Below are 20,567 nucleotides of genomic sequence, written 5' to 3' on the forward strand. Positions count from 1 at the left end.
CTGATGGGTGCGCGAGGTGAGGTGGCTGGCCCTAACAAGAGTCCCAGAGGCCTCTGTGCCCAGGAGGCACAGAATGTCTTCCTGGGGTTGGGAACCTCCTCATTCCCTTCTGCATCCCCAGTCCCAGCAGAGCCTGGCCCAGGCTAGCTGCCTGTTGAGTAAACAAATGAACGACATTTGGTGTAAATGTCTTTTCCACCTTGATTGTGCTAAGTGGCCTCATTAAGGATGCCCTTCACTGAAAGATCTCTGAGAAGGTGCCACTCTCCTAGGGCTTGTGATAATAGTAATTAATGAGAATGCCTGTTATGAAAATCAATCTGTCTTTCTACCTTGGGGCTCACAGACACCCTGTCTGACTACCAGGGCTGCTCTAATGACAAAGTGGCTTTTCTCCACATGGTCTAATAGTGAGGAGCCAAGATATAGGACTGGACTCCTGGCTCTGCCTTCATGTGACTTTTGCTAAATCCCATCCCCTCTCTGATCCTGAGCTTTTCTCAACTGCAAACCAATTATACTACAACATATAATCATAACACTTATAATAAAAACAGTTGCTATTTACCAAATGCCTCATACAGGCCATGTACTTCATATACTTTTGTTTGTCCCTCATAATAATCCTGTAAGAGTCACTATCATTACTTTATAGATGAGGAAAATAAGGCAGTCACATGTCCAGGAACACAAAGTGAGTAGGTAGCAAACTCAGGCTTTGATGACCACAAAGGCTGTACTTATTTTAGCATGCCAGGTGCTAGCTGTGCAAGACAAACAGCTACACAGGCAACTTGAAGGGCCCTTCGGGCTCTGACACCTTGAACCATCTGCCACCCTGAAGTCCCACAGCATTGGAATAAGCTTACTTAGGTTCAAATCTCAGCTCTACGATTCCCTACCTGTGGGACTACAGGCCAGTTACTTAACCTCTCTGAGTTTGGTTTCCTCATTTGTGAAAGTGGGGTTTCTCTGAGACTCAGGTTCCTCACCTATAAAATGGGGTTAATATTAGTATCAACCTTCTAAGGTTGTTATAATGATTTAAATAAAAGCATCTGACATATAATAAGTGCTTGACTAATGTGAGCTTTTATCACTACCATTATTTCACTCTTACGGTTCTATGAGTCATGCTGGCAAAAGGGGAGAGGTGGGGGTGGCATTTTTAAACAGCTTTCCATAGCAGCTGTAGCTATTACAGCTATATAGTGAGGACGTGGACAGTCTCCTCTACTCTAACAAGTTAGCCAATGTTCCCAGCTAGGTTTGTTTCTCTTGCATCTTCAGGTCTTTCCTGGGAGACACATCCCTTTAAAGCATGTAAGGGGAAAATTATTGCAATCAGTATGCAAGGTCCTTTCTACAAAAATTTAATTTTTTTAAATTAGAGATGGAGGTCTCACTATGTTGCTCAGGCTGGCCTCTAACTCCTGGGTTCAAGCAATCCTACCACCTCAGCCTCCTGAATAGCTGGGAATACAGGTGTGCACCACCACACTTGGCTTCAAGGTCCATTTTATTCCATTTTAATTTTTTTGAGACAGGAGCTCACTGTGTCGCCCAGGCTAGAGTACAGTGGTGTCATCACAGCTCACTGAAACCTCAAACTCTTGGGCTCAAGGAGTCCCCCTGCCTCAGCCTCCTGAGTAGTTGGGACTACATGTGCATGCCACCACACCTAGCTAATTTTTCTATGATTTGTAGAGACAGGGTCTCACTATGGTGCTCAGGCTGGTCTCAAATTCCTGGCCTCAAGTGATCCTCTTACCTTAGTCTCTCCAAGTGTTAGTAGGCATGAACCACCATGCCCAGCCCCTTATTTTATTGTTATTTATGTATTTTTTATTTTTTTACACAATTCCCCCTTCACAGAATCAAGGTCCATTTTAGATGTCTAAGGTTAGTATTATGGTTCAACACTGTCCAGGAAAAGATATAATGGGCTAGCAGAACCATCCTCCTCCTAAAATCAGGAGTGGGACTTGGGGCTCGTATGAGGTGACAACCACCAATGCTTAGGAGTTACTGATGCCCAGATTACAAAGCCTACTCTTGTTATCCACTAAGCACCAGACACCATGCTGGGACTTTGCATATTTATGTCCTTGGAGTCTTACAAGTATCCTGCCAGTGAGGTGGTTATCTTCATTTTTCAGAGAAGAAACAGGCTCAGAGAGGTTTAGTGGCTTACCTGGGGTCAGAGCTGGGACTTGCCTTCTGATCTGACTGAGAAGGCCCTATGTTTCCCTCTATACTATAGGTCTCTGGACTCTCCAACATCCCCTGTGAGGTATTAAGATCTTAGCCCACTACTTGCTTATCTGTAAGCTGGATTCAACTCACCATTTGGGGCAATTGTTGAATTTATTGGTGCTTCTAAAAAAAAAAGATATGTCCAGTATACATACTAATGAATTTCCCTCTGCTTGTTTTTACATGTTTGGTATTCTGGTTTATCTGTGTGATTTTCTGAAGTATAAATCACTAGAGCTAATTTTTTGTTTTTGTTTTTTGGAGACAGGGTCTCACTATGTTGCCTAAGCTGGACTCAAACTCCTGGGCTCAAGCAATCAATCCTCCAGCCTCAGCTTCCTGAGTAGCTGGGATTAAAGGCGCACAGAAAAGCACCTGTAGCAGAAGAATGTCACTTATTTCAAGTTGACTGAAGTCTTTCTTCCATCCCACTTCCCCCTCTAGATACTACCTCTGTTCTTTCATCCTTTTTTTGCTGCTGGGTCTCTTGAAACAGCTGTCTATACTGCTTCTCCCTTTCCTTGCCTCTCAAACATGTGTAACCGATCCCACTACATACACACACACACACACACACACACTCTCTCTCACACTCATTCTGCGGCCAATGGTGGCATCCATGCTTCTAAACTTAATGGACAAGGCTGGGTGCGGTGGCTCACACCTGTAATCCTAGCACTCTGGGAGGCTGAGGTGGGAGGATCGCTTGAGCTCAGGAGTTCCCATCTCTAAAAAGTAAAAAAATAAACTTAATGGACAAATGAATGTTTATTAGGCTCCTCATATTTGATCTCTCAACAATATCTGACTAAACTGGTGACTCCTCCCTTCTTCAAACTCCCAGCTCTTGGCTTTCAGCATGCCACTCTCTTTTAATTCTCTCCTCTGGTTGTTCCTTCTCAGTCTCTTTTGCCATCTCATTTGATTCCACCATTTAACACCAGCATTCTAGACGACTCAATGTTTTCTTATTTTTACCTTATTATTAAGATTTCTTTTTTGGATATGAAATTACCAATAGTCAACAGTTTGTAACCTATAAAAAATGATGATTTCATATGGTTCAAACTAACATGATGAAAATACAAACCTCTCTTAATCCTTTTAGCTCTAGACCTGTATGTCCAACTGTCTCTTCAATATCTCCTCTTGGATGTCTCATGGGCATCTTAAACTCAAGCTGATGAAATCTGGTCATCTACCTAATTGATTAAGACTAAATCTAGGCACCATCCTTGACTTCTTCCTTTCCTTCATCTCCCACCTTTGATGGCCAAGTCCTGACAATTCTATGTCCTAAATATCTCTTGAATTCATCTACTTCTGTCTACTCCCTCCAATGTTACCTTAGCCCAAACTCCCATCTTCTCTAGTAGGAACTACTACTATAGCTTCATAGCTGCTGTCTCCACTACCCTTTAACGCTATTCCAAACCATCCTCTACATTGTAATCAGAATGATCTATCCACAATGCTTAAACTGTCAATGGCTTCCCAATGCTCTTAGGATAAAGGCTCAAATCAACTCAATGCTGTGATTAGATGCTTACTCATCTCCCCAGAATCACTGTGTTCTACATATTTATGGAATAACTTCCCCCCAACCTTGCCCTCTGGGAGGACTTTCTTGATCCCTGCTCTCTCATCATATTTCCCCTTGTTTCATGTGCCCACGGTCCTGCATCTCCTTTTCTACAGCTTGTCACACTTGTAATTATTTGCTTAATTCCTGTCTTCTTTGCTGCTAGACTCTAAGTTCTATAAGAACATGGACAATATATATCTTGTTTATGATCGTGTATACAATGCTTGGGACGCATTAGGGAAGAGCTCAACAAATATCTGTTGACTACATATGAATTTAGTAAGACTTAAAGACTTGTACTAGCTGGGCATGGTGGCTCATGCCTATAATCCCAGCTACTCAGGAGGCTGAGGCAGGAGGATCACTTGAGCCCAGGAATTTGAGCCTGCAGTAAGCTATAATCATGTCACTGCACTCTAGCCTGGGTGACAGAGAGAGACTCTTATCTCCAAAAACAAAACCAAACAAAAACCTGTGCTATATATAGGGATTGAAGAAACTAGGGGATCAGCATAGGGCAGAGAAAGCAGTCCTGCTGTGTGGGAGGCAAGGCCCTAAATCTGGGGAGAAAGTGATGGGTGCAGCAGAGGAAGATACCAGTAACCCAGAGGGGATGCAGAATGCTCTGCGGGCTAGAAAGATTTGGCTGCCTGAATACTATGCAGGTTTTAGTTCTGGCCTGTTTAGGTAAATGTGAGCCTGGAGTATCTGCCTGGTAGAGGAGGCATCTGTCCCAGCAGGAGGAATATGGACACTCTGGGTAATCTCACATTTGACCCATACTTGCCATGAGACACTTGCCAGAGGCCCTCTGAGAACTATTCTCTGGACTCAACACAGAACTAGACCTGGGTTTCAATGCTGGCTCTGGCTCTGCCACTCCCTAGTGGGAGACCCTGGGCAAATCACTTCATCTTTCTGATGCTAAGGGCCTCATCTGTAAAATGGGGATAATAAAAGTTGCACAACAGAGTTATTATCAGGATTAAATCAGGTAGGTAATTAGCCTAAGGCCTGAATTACAGCACCTATGAGTAAGTGTTAGATTACTGAGTGAACAAACAAACAAGCTTTGAATGAAGCCAGCAGGGAGCAGTCAAGCTGTTAACAAACCTAAACCGTCTGCTAAGGCAGAATCCCTGTCAGCTGAAGTCACTGCCTGCTCATCTCCCCAGCATCACAGTGTTCTACATCAACAGCCCACCTCTGTAAGAAGAGGGAGAGAGTGGGCTCAGTGCCCACTCCTAGACCTCCTGTACTTGGAAAGCCTCCTACCAAGTACACTCAGCTGAAGACAGGAGGAAGGAGTGTAAAGTTTTAAAGCCAGACAGAGCTAGAGACCATACTGATGTCAACACTTACCAACATCAAGCTCTTATCAGTTGTATGACCTTGAATAAGTCACTGAGTCTCAACTTCTTTATCTGTGAAGTGGTAGAAATCATACCTACTAACAGTTGTGTGTAGGGATCAAACAATAATGCATATATTAATATTAAAGGGGATATGTACTCTTGCACCTCTGCCTAGGTTTTTTAATTAAAAAATTATTAGTTTTTATAAGACTATTAACACAATAATTCACTGAATGTATAATAAATGTTTAAATAACAAGATAGGGTAAACATTTTCAACGAGTGGGTCAGTGTTAGCATCTCATGAAGTGCTTTTTAGCCCTAGATATCTCAAAGAGTTTTTTTGAAAGGATAATCCTGAGTTAGAAAATGATATATATATATATATATTTTTTTTTTTTGAGACAGAGTCTTGCTCTGTTGCCCAGGCTAGAGTGCTATAGCGTCAGCCTAGCTCACAGCAACCTCAAACTCCTGGGCTCAAGCAATCCTCCTGCCTTAGCCTCCCGAGTAGCTGGGACTATAGGCATGCACCACCATGCCTGGACAATTTTTTCTATTTTTAGTTGTTTGGCTAATTTCTTTCTATTTTTAGTAGAGACGGGGGTCTCACTCTTGCTCAGGCTGGTCTCGAACTCCTGAGCTCAAGCAATCCTCCCGTCTTGGCCTCCCAGAGTGCTGGGATTACAGGTCTGAGCCACCATGCCCAGCCAGAAAATAATTTAAGATTCAAAACAATAGGTTTTTCCAGAATAAGAGGAATTTTACATGATGAAATGTCTATTTCTGTAGCTAAAAATAAAATAATAAAAATGTCAAATCTATATCTAACCTACTCCAAAATATTTATACTACCCTGGATGAAGCCTACAGTGTCAATGTATCTTGACACAGGTCAAGATGTAAACTGGTTACATACACGTTTTCCAGATTGAGTCCATAGGTGGCTTGTAATCTGCCATCTTCTCAAATCCAAGTCCTTTTGAAAATCTCTAACTTTAAAATGAACATGCAGAACACCTGATCTTAAAGCAGCATTACTGGGCTTGACTGCTATCAACATCTCTGGCTGATTAATATATAAATTAGTTTGAGAGTCTTCATTTATTCCACATAAGGACCAAAAAAGAAGGAAAAAAAAACTTAGAAGAGAAAGAGAAAAAGAAGGCCTCCCACAGTATTTTCCTGTGTGTTTTAAAACTTGAAATAACTAGCATAAAATGAACATTACATTCAGTAATAGTTTTTATTACTATTGATTAGTCAGTAAGTTATTTCCGAGGGGAGGGGAGATACTTTGCTGATTCAGATTTGAAAGAACCCAACAAGGCCAAATGTAAGTTACAAAAACTAAAACAGGACCTTAGGAAAAATCTCATATTCTTTACTCAGCAAGTCTTTCTAGACTGGACACTGGGACGTTTACAGTTATTACACCGTGGGACTCTGGGAACCAGCATCTGTATTTTGTAACTCAGGATCAATATTTTCTGTCGAAAACATCGACATTACCTCTTTGCCAACAAAGACATACAGTCCATTTTCAGTTTCCACACATTTATGAAGAAACTTTCTCAAGTTCTAACACTCAAATTTTCAGGGATAACTATATGAATGAGGTCTTAAAAAATAAAGTATAAAATCTTAAATATTAGTACAGCTATTTCAACAAAATTATTTACTTTTCAGAAAGGTATCTTTACCATGAAGAAGCTACTATATATCTTAATTTATAGAATCATTTTTACCCAGAAATCTAAGTAAAATAAATTAGTTAGCTTCATTTGAAATGAAGTTAGGTCTTTCTGTTCTGGAGTGCTAAATTCTACCTGAAATAATTACAGTAGTCTCCCTTATCTGCAGTTTTGCTTTCCATGGTTTCAGTTAGCTAGGTCAACTGCAGTCTAAAAATGCTAAATGAAGAATTCCACAAATAAACAATTCGTAAGTTGTTTTTTGTTTTGTTTTTCTGAGATACAGTCTTGCTCTGTTGTCATGGCTAGAGTGCAGTGGTGTCATCAAAGCTCACTGCAGGCCGGGGGCGGTGGCTCACGCCTGTAATCCTAGCACTCTGGGACACTGAGGTGGGAGGATCGCTCGAGGTCAGGAGTTCGAGACCAGCCTGAGCAAGAGCAAGACCCTGTCTCTACTAAAAATAGAAAGAAATTATCTGGACAACTAAAAATATATATAGAAAAAATTAGCGGGGCATGGTGGTGCATGCCTGTAGTCCCAGCTACTCAGGAAGTTGAGGCAGAAGGATCGCTTGAGCCGGGGAGTTTGAGGTTGCTGTGAGCTAGGCTGACGCCACAGCACTCTAGAGCCTGGGCAACAGAGCAAGACTCTGTCTCAAAAAAAAAAAAAAAACAAAAACAAAACCTCAAACTCCTGGGTTCAAGCAATTCTCCTGCCTCAGCCTCCCAAGTAGCTGGGACTACAGACACTACGCCCAGCTAATTTTTTCTATTTTTTGTAGAGGCAGGGTCTTGCTCTTGCTCAGGATGGTCTTGAACTCCTGGCCTCACGCAATCCTCTCATTTCAGCCTCCCAGAGTGCTAGGATTACAGGTTTGAGCTACCGTGCCCAGCCACAATTCATTAAGCTTTGAATTGTGCACCACTCAGAGTAGTGCAATGAAATCTCATGCTGTCCCACTTTGTCCTGTCAAGGATGTGAATCATCCCTTTGTCTGGCACATCCATGCTGTATACACTATCTGCTCATTAATCGCTTAGGCATCTTGGTTACCAGATAGAAAAAACATCTTGGTATATCTGTAGTTTCAGACATCCATTGGGGGGTCTTGGAACATATCACTCATGCATAAGGAGAAACTAGTGTATTCTAAAAATGTGTTAGTATGTCACAAAATGTTGTTAAAGTACATACAGATTTTTGAAATGCTTTATGGGTACACTTGGAATGTACAATAAAAAGAAGGGAGAATGGAAAAACAAACGCCACATGTACTTGCTATTAAATTAGAACAAACTGATGAGCACACATGTGCACAGAGGGAAATAAAACTCAGTAGAAATCAAGCAGGGGAAGGGAAGAGGAGAGGATGGGCAAAAAACTACCTAATAAGGGTAATGAACACTACCTGGGTGTTCATTACAACCCTGGCTCAAGCATAACAAAATCAATACATGTAACCAAAAACATTTGTTCCCCTGTAATGTTAATATTTTGAAATTAAAAAAAGAAATATTTCCCCCATTCATAGCAAACAAGACTCTCAAATAGGAACACATGTAAGAAAAACTACCATGAAGGCAGATTTTTTCGTCTCCTAACAGTATAATATTCACAAAGGTTGAATTTCTTTCATATCTCTTATAATGATCTGAATGTATTATAAATGGTCCCCACATTTCAGTTTTTCCTCTAAGTGTGAAGCTGGTCATCTTATAAAAAGGTTCAGATGAGACTGGCGCATTGGTGGCTCACGCCTGTAATCTTAGCACTCTGGGAGATCAAGGTGGGATGATCACTTGAGGTCAGGAGTTCGAGACCAGCCTGAGTGAGAGTGAGACCCCATCTCTACTAAAAATAGAAAAAATTAACCAGGCATGGTGGCATGTGCCTGTAGTCCCAGGTCCTCAGGCGGCTGAGGCAGGAGGATCGCTTGAGCCCAGGAGTTTGAGGTTGCTGTGAGCTAGGCTGACGCCACGGCACTCTAGCCTGGGCAACACAGTGAGACTCTGTCTCAAAAAAACAAAAAACAAAAATCAAAAAAACAGCATTAAAACTACTAAAATACACTGAACATTGTGAGCAAGAGTTAAATGTACACTCAGTAAGTGCGAAGAATTCATCTTTTACCAGTGAATGGCAAATGGATTCTGCAAGGCAGGAGAAGGTTTCAGTACTTTCTCTCTCTCTCTAGAGATGCTCCTTGATTTACAATGGGGTTACATCCAGATAGACCCATTATAAATTGAAAATATCATAAGTCAAACATGCGTGGCTGATGGGGGCTAATTTGGAGCTTTGGCTCACTGATGCTGCCCAGTGATGCAAGAGAAGTATGATTTCTACTGAATGCCCATTGGTTTTGTACCATCATAAAGTCAAAAAATTGTAAAGTTGAACAATCATAAGTTGGGGACTCTGTGTGTGTGTGTGTGTGTGTGTGTGTGTGTGTGTGTGTATAGTTTTAGTAATTTTTCTTGTTCCCTTGGTATCTCCTTCTTAATACAACCACAGCCAGAGAATGGAGGCAAAGCTTTAACATAGGGGTTTAAATTCTGCTGACATCAAGCAATCTTTTCTCTTACAGAGAGTCTACCTTTGTGAAGTAATAAAGTAAGAATTGTCAGAACATGAGGGTCTGACCTAATCCACTGAGGGTCCTTGGCCCAAATCTGGCTTGCAGACAAGTTTGACTCACATACAGCTTAAATTTTTTAAAATTTAGTAGCATATTTAAAAATCAGAGGAGGCTGGGCGTGGTGGCTCATGCCTGTAATCCTAGCACTCTGGGAGGCCGAGGCGGGTGGATAGCTCGAGGTCAGGAGTTCGAGACCAGCCTGAGCAAGAGCGAGACCCCGTCTCTACTAAAAATAGAAAGAAATTATCTGGCCAACTAAAAATATATATAGAAAAAATTAGCCGGGCACGGTGGCGCATGCCTGTAGTCCCAGCTACTCGGGAGGCTGAGGCAGTAAGATCAGCTTAAGCCCAGGAGTTTGAGGTTGCTGTGAGCTAGACTGACGTCACGGCACTCACTCTAGCCCAGGCAACAGAGCGAGACTCTGTCTCAAAAAAAAAAAAAAAAAAAATATATATATATATATCTAGGCTGGGCGCCGTGGCTCACGCCTATAATCCTAGCCCTCTGGGAGGCCGAGGCAGGTGGATTGCTCGAGGTCAGGAGTTCAAGACCAGCCTGAGCAAGACCCCGTCTCTACTAAAAATAGAAATAAAAATTATCTGGCCAACTAAAAATATATATACAAAAACTTAGCCGGGCATGGTGGCGCATGCCTGTAGTCCCAGCTACTCAGGAGGCTGAGGCAGTAGGATCGCTTAAGCCCAGGAGTTTGAGGTTGCTGTGAGCTAGGCTCATGCCACGGCACTCACTCTAGCCCGGGCAACAAAGTGAGACTCTGTCTCAAAAAAAAAAAAAAAAATATCAGAGGAATGTCTATACAAATCTGGTTTTCCAGAGTCTTTTGAAAAAATAAAAGAGATGGTAACACTTGTCTAGAGCTGGCCAGGAGTGGCATTCACTCTTCAACCCTTCCTGGCTCTCACTCATTTAAAAAGTTTTCTAGGCCAGGTGTGGTGGCTTATACCTGTAATCTCAGCACTTTGAGAGGCCAATGTGGGAGGATAGCTTGCGGCCAGGATTTAAGACCAGCTTGGGAAATATACTGAGACCCTCATCTCTTCAAAAAATAATAATAAAAAATTCACTGGGTTTGGTGGCATGTGCTTGTAGTCCTACCTACTTGGGAGGCTAAGGTAGGGGGATCTCTTGAGCCCAGGTGTGGGAGGCTGCAGTGAGCTATGATCATTCCGCTGCATTCCAGCCTGAGCGACAGTGAGACCCTGTCTCCAAAAAAAAAAAAATTTCCTTTCTGGTTTTTGTAGGCAACTGAGTTTGCAAATCCTGCTTTAGAAGACCTAAGGAGGAAAAGCACAGACTTGGCTGGGCTGGGGAGCTGTAGTGGTCCAGCCCTGAGCCGGCTCTAGATGTGAGCTGGGCCCCTCACCTGAAAAGTCAGCGACAGCAGAGTCCGCCAGTCGCCCATAACGTGCCATGAGTTTGAGCTTGGTCTCCTGTTTCCTGTGTTTCTTGCCCACATAATGCTGTTGAGCCATGACAGGGTCGTTGAAAGTCGCATGGCAGAGGCTGCAGAACTTGTCTGGGTCTATCATCTCTCTATTCTGGTGCAAGGCTAAGGTGGAGGCCACAAGGAAAGGATTTGTAAGGCGTTTCGACAGAGCTGCGGTGAGAGAGTTCAAACAGAAACAATGAAAAAACCCAGAAGGTGCCAGGCTTTCAAGTATGCTGACTAGAAAGAAAGGCCGTGTCACTAGTTAATCACACTTGCAGATGTGGAACTGCCTGTGTGAATCACACAGCAAACACTTTCTCTAATTGGGAAAACTGGAAAGATTTGAGGGAGCCCAAAGACCAGCTATTTTGTTTAGCAGCTTTCCCTGCTTTAAGCACATAAATCCTGATTTTCTCACATTCTGAGAAGGCTCTAAACTTCTGCTATCAAGTTGCCAAATTACAACAGACTAGAGATGTATACTTGCAGTCTTTTCATCCCTCAGAATCCACTGGAACTGTATAGCTAGTGGGACAAGAAGTTTGAGAGTTTTATTCCCATCCTCAAAGTACCCCAGTTACAGAGCTGGGAACCAATACACAGATGTAGAAATTGAGGTCCTGAGGTCCTGGAACTCATACAGGGTCATTTAGAAAAGGTGGCCATACTAGGGATGCCTTTTAGGCTACACTGCATTCTAGGCTGAGTGGGGATAGAAGAGAATGACGTTAACATTTAGTTATGTGTTTTGTACACAAAATTTCTCCCTTGGTTCTCAGAACTACCCGACTAAGATAGGGATCATTTTGCCATATTATAAAGAAAAACTGAGGTTCAGACAAGTGAAGTGACTTGCCCAAGATGACCCAGCTAGTGAGTGAACCTGGGTCTGTGTGATCAAAAAGCCCATGGCCTCTTTGCTATGCCAGGCTGTCAGTGTGGCAAGGATACCTGAAGGTATTCATGCTTTTACCTACAGATAACATCCCTGACTCTGGTCAATTAATTCAGTTAATCAGAGCCTGGTGTGGGCATACGTGTGAGTCTCCTGTGTGTCAACGTATGTTCTGATGTTGATTGTATATTGTAACGCTGCTTCATAAAGTGGACGCCATGACTCACTAACCAGTCCATGCAGCTGGAATGGTATCAATCAAGCAATTATTGCTTTAAAAATGTGGGCCAGACCCCTACAAGCAGTGGGGAAGGGGTGGAGCTCAGCAGCATTCCTAGATAGATGAGGTGGCTCAGATGCTCTTTTATCTCTGTATCACTTCAAATGGGGCAGTTCTGAGGATTTTAGTAAGCCATAAGAAATTTGCTGGCTTTTCCCACGAGTTTTCCAGTATAGGAAATCTCAATTTCTCTGGCCATTGATTTTGTTTTGGCAAGTCACTCCAAAAGTATTGTACATGTTGTACAATATTTTATATGAGAAACTATTCAGTTTGTGGTGGTGTGTGAAACAAAAAAGCAGGTTATACAGCAATCTGTTTTTTATGTCCTCAACAACAACAAAAACACATAGGTGACTGCATGGAAAAAAGATCAAATGCATAAAGAGTGCTTTTTACTATTTTCCAGCTTTTCCACAATGAATGTATATTTTTGACATCAAAAAAGAGGTAATAATGGTCATTAAGAGACAAAGGTCATTTTTTAAAAGACACTGAAGGAAGCATCAGAGGTAAATGGTTAAGTAAAGCTGGACGAACTGCTTTAATGGACATCCAATAAAATGAGAGCTGTAGAGTCTTCTCTCAGGAAATAACCTGAAATGTGGAAAAAGTGTTCTTTGGGGATATTCACTGCAGTTTTTTGATAACACCAAAAAAGCGGAGGGGGGAAAACTTAAATGTTCAACATTAGAGGTATGATTGATTAAATGTAGTATGATGTAGTCACTAAAAATGTTTATGAAAAGTTTTTAATAACATAGGGAAATATAAATGTTATATTAAATGAAAAAAGAAAAGAAGGAATCATATCCAACATGATCATATCATTGTTAAAAGACACATGTGTAATCTATATGTGTATACCAGTATTTTGAAATGCCACCAACATATTAACAGTGTTTCTTTCTTGGTGGTAGGATTTGGGTACCTTTAGCATTATTTGAACTGGAATTATTCATAATGGGTATGCATTGTTTTTATAAAAACAATATGGTTATTTAAAGTATTCTATTTACATGTACATATACATGGAGTTTATCTAGATAAATATAAAACAAATATACACAGAGATATACACACATACACATAAAAAAGATTATAGGAGAAACAGTACTCCAAAATGTTAACAGTGGTTAAATTGGTAAATAGTAAAATTATGGGTAATTTTCTTTTCCATTTATCTATATTTCCATATTTTCTACAATACACTTGTATTACTTTTACATCAGAAAAATGTTTAATTTCAGAAATATAGTTATAAAGTCATATAATAACATGGAAATGTGCTTAACTACAAAATTAAATGAAAAGTAAAAGCAGGATACAAATGGCACATGCACTATGATTATAACTATACAAAAACATACCTGCATGTGGCAAAGGCCAAAAGTGAATATTGAAAATAATCTCTTGAGTAATTTTTTGGAGTGGGCATATTACAGAAAATTTTCACATTTGTGGAAAGATAAGTCTGTGACCTTATAAAGTTCAGATCTCGTTTCCCTTGGCCGGATGCTTAAAACTTTTTGATACCATAATTGGTACCAACACCGAATTTAAACAAAATCAATTAGTACTGGTATAAGTTAATGATGAATCAACCATAAGCAAGACCAATGACATGATCCAGGTAGTGGACGCCTGACCCATTACTGTATTTTATGGGGGAATTCTACTCATCAGCTATCTTACTGCTGACAGTAACAATAATAGTAGCTGTCATTTACTGAGCATCTATTATGTCCTAGTTGGTTTTTTTTTTTTTTAATGAGCCATGCAGGAGACTTAACGTCCTAGGTTTTTAATATATATTATTTTATCCTATGAAGTAGGTAGTATTACTAACATTTTATAGGTGAGGCGACTCAGACACAAAGAAGTCATACAAATGGTATGCAGCAGTGCCAGGATTTAAACCTGGGCCTCAGTGACTTCAAAGTCCCATATTCTGATGTTTAATATCATGAATAACTAGATTTGGGTGAGATAAAAGGGTATAATTATGAGTGATTTTCCACCCTATCTTCAAAGTCTTCCAAAATGTCAGTAAAACAAAAGGGTAATAGTATTATTAATAGTGTAGTTTACTTCTTGGACCAAAATAGAGAAGCAAAAATTACCAAGAAAAAAAAGAAATAAAGATCAAAGAACTTTTAACTAATTGCAGTTAGCAGAGGTTAAAACTCCAGAAAGTCAGGAGTTAAAGAGATGAAAGTGAGGGCTAAGCCCCAGTGGTGACAAGATAAAGGGAGCTATTTTAGAAGTCACTGCACTGGGAATGAATTCATGGCAGCTACAAACAGCTTGCTGGGCAGTAGTAGCAGCACTGAAGTATTCAGCTTTGAAAGGCAAGTCCCTGTCTTGAGGAGAACAGGCATTATTTGAGGATTAAAGTGAGCAGGGCATAACCTGAGCAAGCAAAAAAGACAAGGATTTAGCTTTCAACTTGGAACACATAGTAATAAGGGCAGGTGGATGCTGGGATGGAAAAACCTAAGTAGGAGAGGTAGGAGATGGAAAGTTCTCACGGTATGCGTGATCTGGAAGACTTTGATACTCTTGAGTTACAATTACTAGTCAGGACAAAAGCTCAGCCTAAGAAGCTTCTATAGAGAAAAACTGATGTAACCAAAGAAAGGGAGGTGGTATGAGCACAACTCTGCGGCTGCATTTCAAGGAAGTTGGGTCTACTTCAATATTTTTATGGGTTCTCAAAAGCAATTCAACCTCTCCAAGTCTGTGGCCCCAGTAAGCATTTCAGGGAGCACCTGGCAATGGTGCCCTAAGGACAGGAGGGGTCCCAATATAGCACTACTCAGGAAAACCAGTACCTTCCACCTTAGTGGATTGCTGCTTCAGCTTTAAGTTCTTTGCGTGGGTCTTCCCCAGGTAATGCGACTGGGCCACAACAGGGGAGGAAAAGGTCATGTTACAGATGGGGCAGCACTGGTTCTTGTCTTTGCTTCTGCTGCTCTTCTGGTTGGGAGAAAGAACACAGGTCTGATCACGCCACTGCCCAGCCAGAAAATCTTCAATGGTTCCCCACTGCCCATAGGAGAATGGGCATTTATGGCCCCCTTCACACATTAACCAAAACCTACTTTCTGGATTCTTCTCCAGCTACTTCGTCCCAGGCTCTACTCACCATCCCCCACTATTCTGTGTTGTTTCCTTGCTTTGCTTGGGCCATTCCTGCTATCTTGAATGTTGTTCCTTCTTTTCCTGCTTGGCATTATTATGTCTGCTTAGCCTTCAAAGCCCAGTTTAAATATCAGCTCTTCTACTGGGATAATTTTACCCAGAAAATCATTCAGCAAACAATAATCAAGTCCCTTTGTGTATGTATTCCAGCAAGAATTAATCTTGCTCCTCCTTTTACTCCTAGAGAACATTAAATAAACCTCTATCATACCACTTGCCACCTAAACTGACAGTGTCGTAGCTTAGGAGACTTTTCTGTGAACTCAACTGCAACATTTGGGCGTGGACTATTCGACTCCTCTTTGTTTCCTATCCCCTGCACCCTGCTGGAGTCTGGCACACAGTCAATGCTCAGGGTTTGCTGAACAAGCAGATCATTGAGTTTTATTTTTGATTATGATTAGGCTAGAAAACGATGTATTTCAAGCCTATGCTAAGGGGCTCCCAACATCTCTCTGAGGAAGTCTGATCTCTGAATGGGGTATTCATTCAGCATTTGTCAACCTTGGCACTACTGACATTTCGGGCTTGATAATTCTTTGTTGGTAGTGGTGGTGCAGGGGAGGCAGTCAGGAAGTGGGTAGCTGCTTCAGTCTCATTTGAACCACTGAGCCATCCATCCTGAGAGTTGAAGAACCAAGGTGTAAAGATATAAAATGACTCGCCCAGGGTCACACAGTTGATCTTGTCTTCCTAAGTTCAAATGAGTCCAGTGAATTTCAAGAAGGGACAAGCAAGGCCTTTCCAAACTTATGGCCACTATAATAGGAGGCAGCAGTTTATAGAGTAAGCTTTTATTTATTGAGCGTGTACTAGGAATTGGAATTTTACTTCCCAATACCCCGAAGAGGTAGGAATCAACTCTACTCTATGGGTGAAGTTCAGAGACATTAAATGACTTGACCAACATCGCCCGACCAGTAAGTTGCAGAGGCAGTCCTGGGCCCTAGTCTGCTGACTTCTCATCCCGTGATGTTTGCATAGCCTCCCACTGGACAAAAATAATGGTACTCCTGAAGGATTGAGGTTGTTTCAGCATAATTCTCACAGTATTTCTGAGCCAAAAAGCAAATGTGATTACCTCTCAATTAGAGTAGGCATTTGGAAATGGTTCCTTCTACTTGTTTATTCAAAACATTCAAGTGCTGAACTTAGTTCTCTTCCCTGGCTCTCAAGAAAGCAAGGAGCCTGGCTTTGTTCTCCTTTCTCTACCTGAGTAGTGAATAGCCAAAGCTTCTTGTCCTGCTCCAACAAATCACTGGGCGGTAATGCATAACCATGGCTCTGCTACTGAGTCCTCACTATGTGCCAGGCTTTTTGTTGGGTGCTTTTTATAAACCTTCCCTCATTTTAGTGAAGAAAAATGCTGAAAGACAGTTGACATTAGCATCCTCATTTCTATACAGGAAGAAATCAAGGCTCAGAGAAGTAATAAGACTTGCCCAAGTTGCACAACATGGCTGGGAGTTGAGGCCAAGTCAGTCTGACTCAAAGCCCATGCTCTTTCACCGCACCAACCTGCTGCTGGCTTTGTCAGGAAGTGAGCGGTCTCAACATGGCAGCTGTATTACCTGATCTGAGTCTAGCTTCTTCGTTTCCCCCTTTAATGTCTCCATTCCATGGATTGCTAGGTATCTCTTCACTTTGTTGGCATGTTTTTTGCTCTGCAAAAACCCAGGAAAAAGATCAAAGATAGCCAAATGCCATTTCGTATCTAAGGCACTCAAAAACACTTACTAGATTTTCATCTGATTCATCCTCACAAGAACTTCTGAGGAGGAGAGGGTTGGGGAAGAAACTTAGTTTATTGAGTTCCTACTCTGAGCAAGGCACTTCACAGATATCAAATTTCATCTTCATAACAATCTATAAGAATATTACTATCATCTCTATCTTACAGATAAGGAAACCGAGGCTGAAAATGATGAAAGTTTTTCGCCCAAGATGAGTAGAAGAGTTGTGACTCAAAATCACATCTATTTAAAGCCAAAGATCATACTTTCTACTATGCCAAGCTGCAAGGAAAGATATACACATAATGATCCTGGTTTGGATGGGAGAGATGAGAATCAGAGAAATTATGTCAATCTAAAGTCACAATGCATGGAGGCAATATCTGGTTGGCTAAGGAGGAATTACAATTCACCATGCAAGCCAGAGAGAAGTGGGGGCTTGGCACTGGGTTTGAAAAGTATAGCAGTTCTAGGCCAGGTGCGGTGGCTCACACCTGTAATCCTAGCACTCTGGGAGGCCGAGGCGGGCAGATCATTTGAGCTCAGGAGTTCGAGACCAGCCTGAGCAAGAGTGAGACCCCTATCTCTACTAATAAAATAGAAAGAAATTAGTTGGACAACTAAAAATATATATAGAAAAAATTAGCTGGGCATGGTGGCGCATGCCTGTAGTCCCAGCTACTCGGGAGGCTGAGGCAGTAGGATCGCTAGAGCCCAGGAGTTTGAGGTTGCTATGAGCTAGGCTGACGCCACGGCACTCTAGCCCAGGCAACAGAATGAGACTCTGTCTCAAAAAAAAAAAAGAAGTATAGCAGTTCTAAAAGTACAATGACATACCTGGTAATGTGCCAGCTTCTGGGACTCAGAAATGAGCAAGGCGCAGCAAACCTTACATTGGGTGTTGGTGAAGAGACACTGGTTCTTCTGGATCATGTGCTCCACTACAGAAGGAAAAATAAAAAATCTTTAAGTTGCCAAAAACACTACCTCAACAGCACTGTCTTTGAACCCTGCCTCAAACACAGGCACTGAGTAATGTGATGCTATACTAGTACATAGGCAGACCCCAGCCACCCTCCCCTACTGCCACCATGACTCATGCTATGTTCTCACACACCTGCACTATTACTTATTTTCTAATTTTATGTATAGCCAAGTTACTGAGTAACTTCTTTTAAAAAGGAATCTTTAGATCATAAACTTAAGTAGATACCAAGAAAAATAAATACAATAAAAATGAAACAATTCTAGCCAGATACTGGCGCCAGAGAAGAAAAGAGCAGCAACTGTGCAGAGAGGTTTAAAGATATGGGATATAGCAGTACCCAACTAAGACTTCTTCCCAGATAGAACCAGGAGCACTGGAAAGACTTAAAAGGGAATAATTTTCTTACTATTTTTGAACTGACTTTGAAATATCTAAAATTACATAACATATTACAAGTTGCACATTGTAGGAAACATAGTATTAACCTGTGCTTAACTGTGGGCCTGGAGAACAAAGCTTTACCTCTTTGAGGGAATAGAATCTCACCCAAGGCATGAGTTCCATCATGGCACCAACAATCTGAGGCAGAGGCTGAGTACTCAGAGAGGAGGGCAAGCCCATATTTTTAATACCCTAGTCTTTTTTTTTTTTTTTTTGAGACAGAGTCTTGCTTTGTTGCCTGGGCTAGAGTGAGTGCCCTGGCATCCACCTAGCTCACAGCAACCTCAAACTCCTGGGCTTAAGCGATCCTACTGCCTCAGCCTCCCGGGTAGCTGGGACAACAAGCATGCGCCACCATGCCTGGCTAATTTTTTCTATATATATTTTAGTTGGCTAGATAATTTCTTTCTATTTTTAGTAGAGACGGGGTCTCGTTCTTGCTCAGGCTGGTCTCGAACTCCTAAGCTCAAAGGATCTGCCCGCCTCGGCCTCCCAGAGTGCTAGGATTACAGGCGTGAGCCACCGCGCCCAGCCTAATACCCTAGTCTTGAACAAAAAGTGGTCAACATGCCCTGGAGAGAGGTTATTGGTGGGAACTTTTGAGATGCCTCTCCCTACTCCACAAGATCTAAAGCTTAGCTATGCCGGCCCTTCTGGGCAGAAGAGTTGTTGTCTGGCTGTATTTCTATCCCTTAGTATCTTGTTTATCTCCTCATTTTTCTCCTACAATGTTTGGTAAATTTTTGTGAAAGACCTTGCCTCCCTTGGTTCTGCTCAGAGAAACCAAGAAAAGTGGTTCTATGAACACAGTTGGGCCAGAGTTTTTTAAAGGAAGGTCACAGGCTTCTCACAATGAGAAGCCCACAAGGGTAAGATGACACCCAAGGGCAAAGTCCAGCCATCTCCTCCTTGCCTGGAGATTGTGGATTTTGTTTTGTTACCTTCAATGGGGTTCCTTTTCAAGGATATTCAGAATCTGACTCCCAAAGACTAAAAAAGGCAGGGACCATGTCATTTATGACTTTGTATCCCTATTATTTAGTACAATACTATACCCACAGCAGGGGGCATGGTGGGTACTTGCTGAATGAATAAAATGCACCTCTCTGCTGGAACCCACTCTCTGGCCTCAGAAAGTATACTCACACAGTCTGTATACATGTATTCAGAGTCCTTTCTATGTGCCAGCACTGGGCTTAGTGCTGGGGCCATAGCAACAAATAAGAAAGACAGGGTATAAAGTAAATAAATAAGATAATGACTGAAAATTAGAAATGCTATGAAAACAAGCAAACAAGCCTGGCATTGTGGCGAGTGCCTGTAGTCCCAGCTGAGGCGGGAGGCTGAGGTGGGAGGATCACATGAGCCCAGGAATTCAAGGCTGCAGTGAGCTGTGATCAGGCCACTGCAGTCCAGCCTGATGGACAGAGTGACTCTAAAAAAATAAATAAATAAACAAAAGAAAATAAGCAGAGTGACAGAGAAAGATGGGGCAGGATAGTCAGTGAAGAGCATCAGAGGGAGGTGTCAGCCACCAGAAGGTCTGCAGGAAGTGTTCCAGCCTGAGACAGTATTAGGTCTCTGAGGCAGGGACGAGTTTGGCACGTTCAAGGAATGGAGACAAGGCCAGTGTGGCTGGAGTATGGTGAATAAACTTGGAGAGACAGCATGACATCTACTGCATCATGTTGAATAAATATAAGGCTTCATAAGCCACAACATGAACTACAGATTTCAGTTTTAGTGTAATGGGAGGTGACAAGATCTGATTTGTGCTTTGAAAAGATTGGGACTGGGTAAGGTGGCTCACATCTGTAATCTCAGCACTTTGGGAGGCTGAGGCGGGAAGATTGCTTGAGGTCAGGAGTTTGCGATCCACCTGGGCAACACAGCAAGACTTTGTCTCTACAAAAAAATTTTAAAAATTAAAAAAAAAAAGATTACTGATAATTGTGTCAACAGACTGTATAATGACAAAAATAGAAGGAGAAAGAACAGGGAGGAGGCTGTTGCAGTCTTCAGGCAATAGATAATGGAACCCTGG

At 41.8% G+C, this 20,567-nt stretch overlaps 1 protein-coding gene across 9 annotated transcripts in view; it reads right to left on the reverse strand.

The window, feature by feature from the left end:
- Window positions 1-20,567, reverse strand: part of ZNF346 (zinc finger protein 346) — a 46,691-nt gene that overhangs the window by 12,935 nt on the left and 13,189 nt on the right. For 3 of the 9 annotated variants that reach the window (XM_045530607.1, XM_045530608.1, XM_045530611.1), the window contains exons 2-5: window positions 17,932-18,035; window positions 16,933-17,025; window positions 14,992-15,136; window positions 10,917-11,150 (exon numbers count right to left, since the gene is read on the reverse strand). In XM_045530607.1, the coding sequence (XP_045386563.1) occupies window positions 10,917-11,150; window positions 14,992-15,136; window positions 16,933-17,025; window positions 17,932-18,035 (576 nt within the window). Of the gene's footprint in view, window positions 1-10,916; window positions 11,151-14,991; window positions 15,137-16,932; window positions 17,026-17,931; window positions 18,036-18,585; window positions 18,599-20,567 lie in introns of all 9 variants that reach the window. The other 6 variants (XM_045530609.1, XM_045530612.1, XM_045530610.1 and 3 more) reach the window with 4 other exon arrangements.

This window comes from Lemur catta, chromosome 18 (assembly GCF_020740605.2).
Source record: "Lemur catta isolate mLemCat1 chromosome 18, mLemCat1.pri, whole genome shotgun sequence".
Taxonomy (NCBI): Eukaryota; Metazoa; Chordata; class Mammalia; order Primates; family Lemuridae; genus Lemur; species Lemur catta.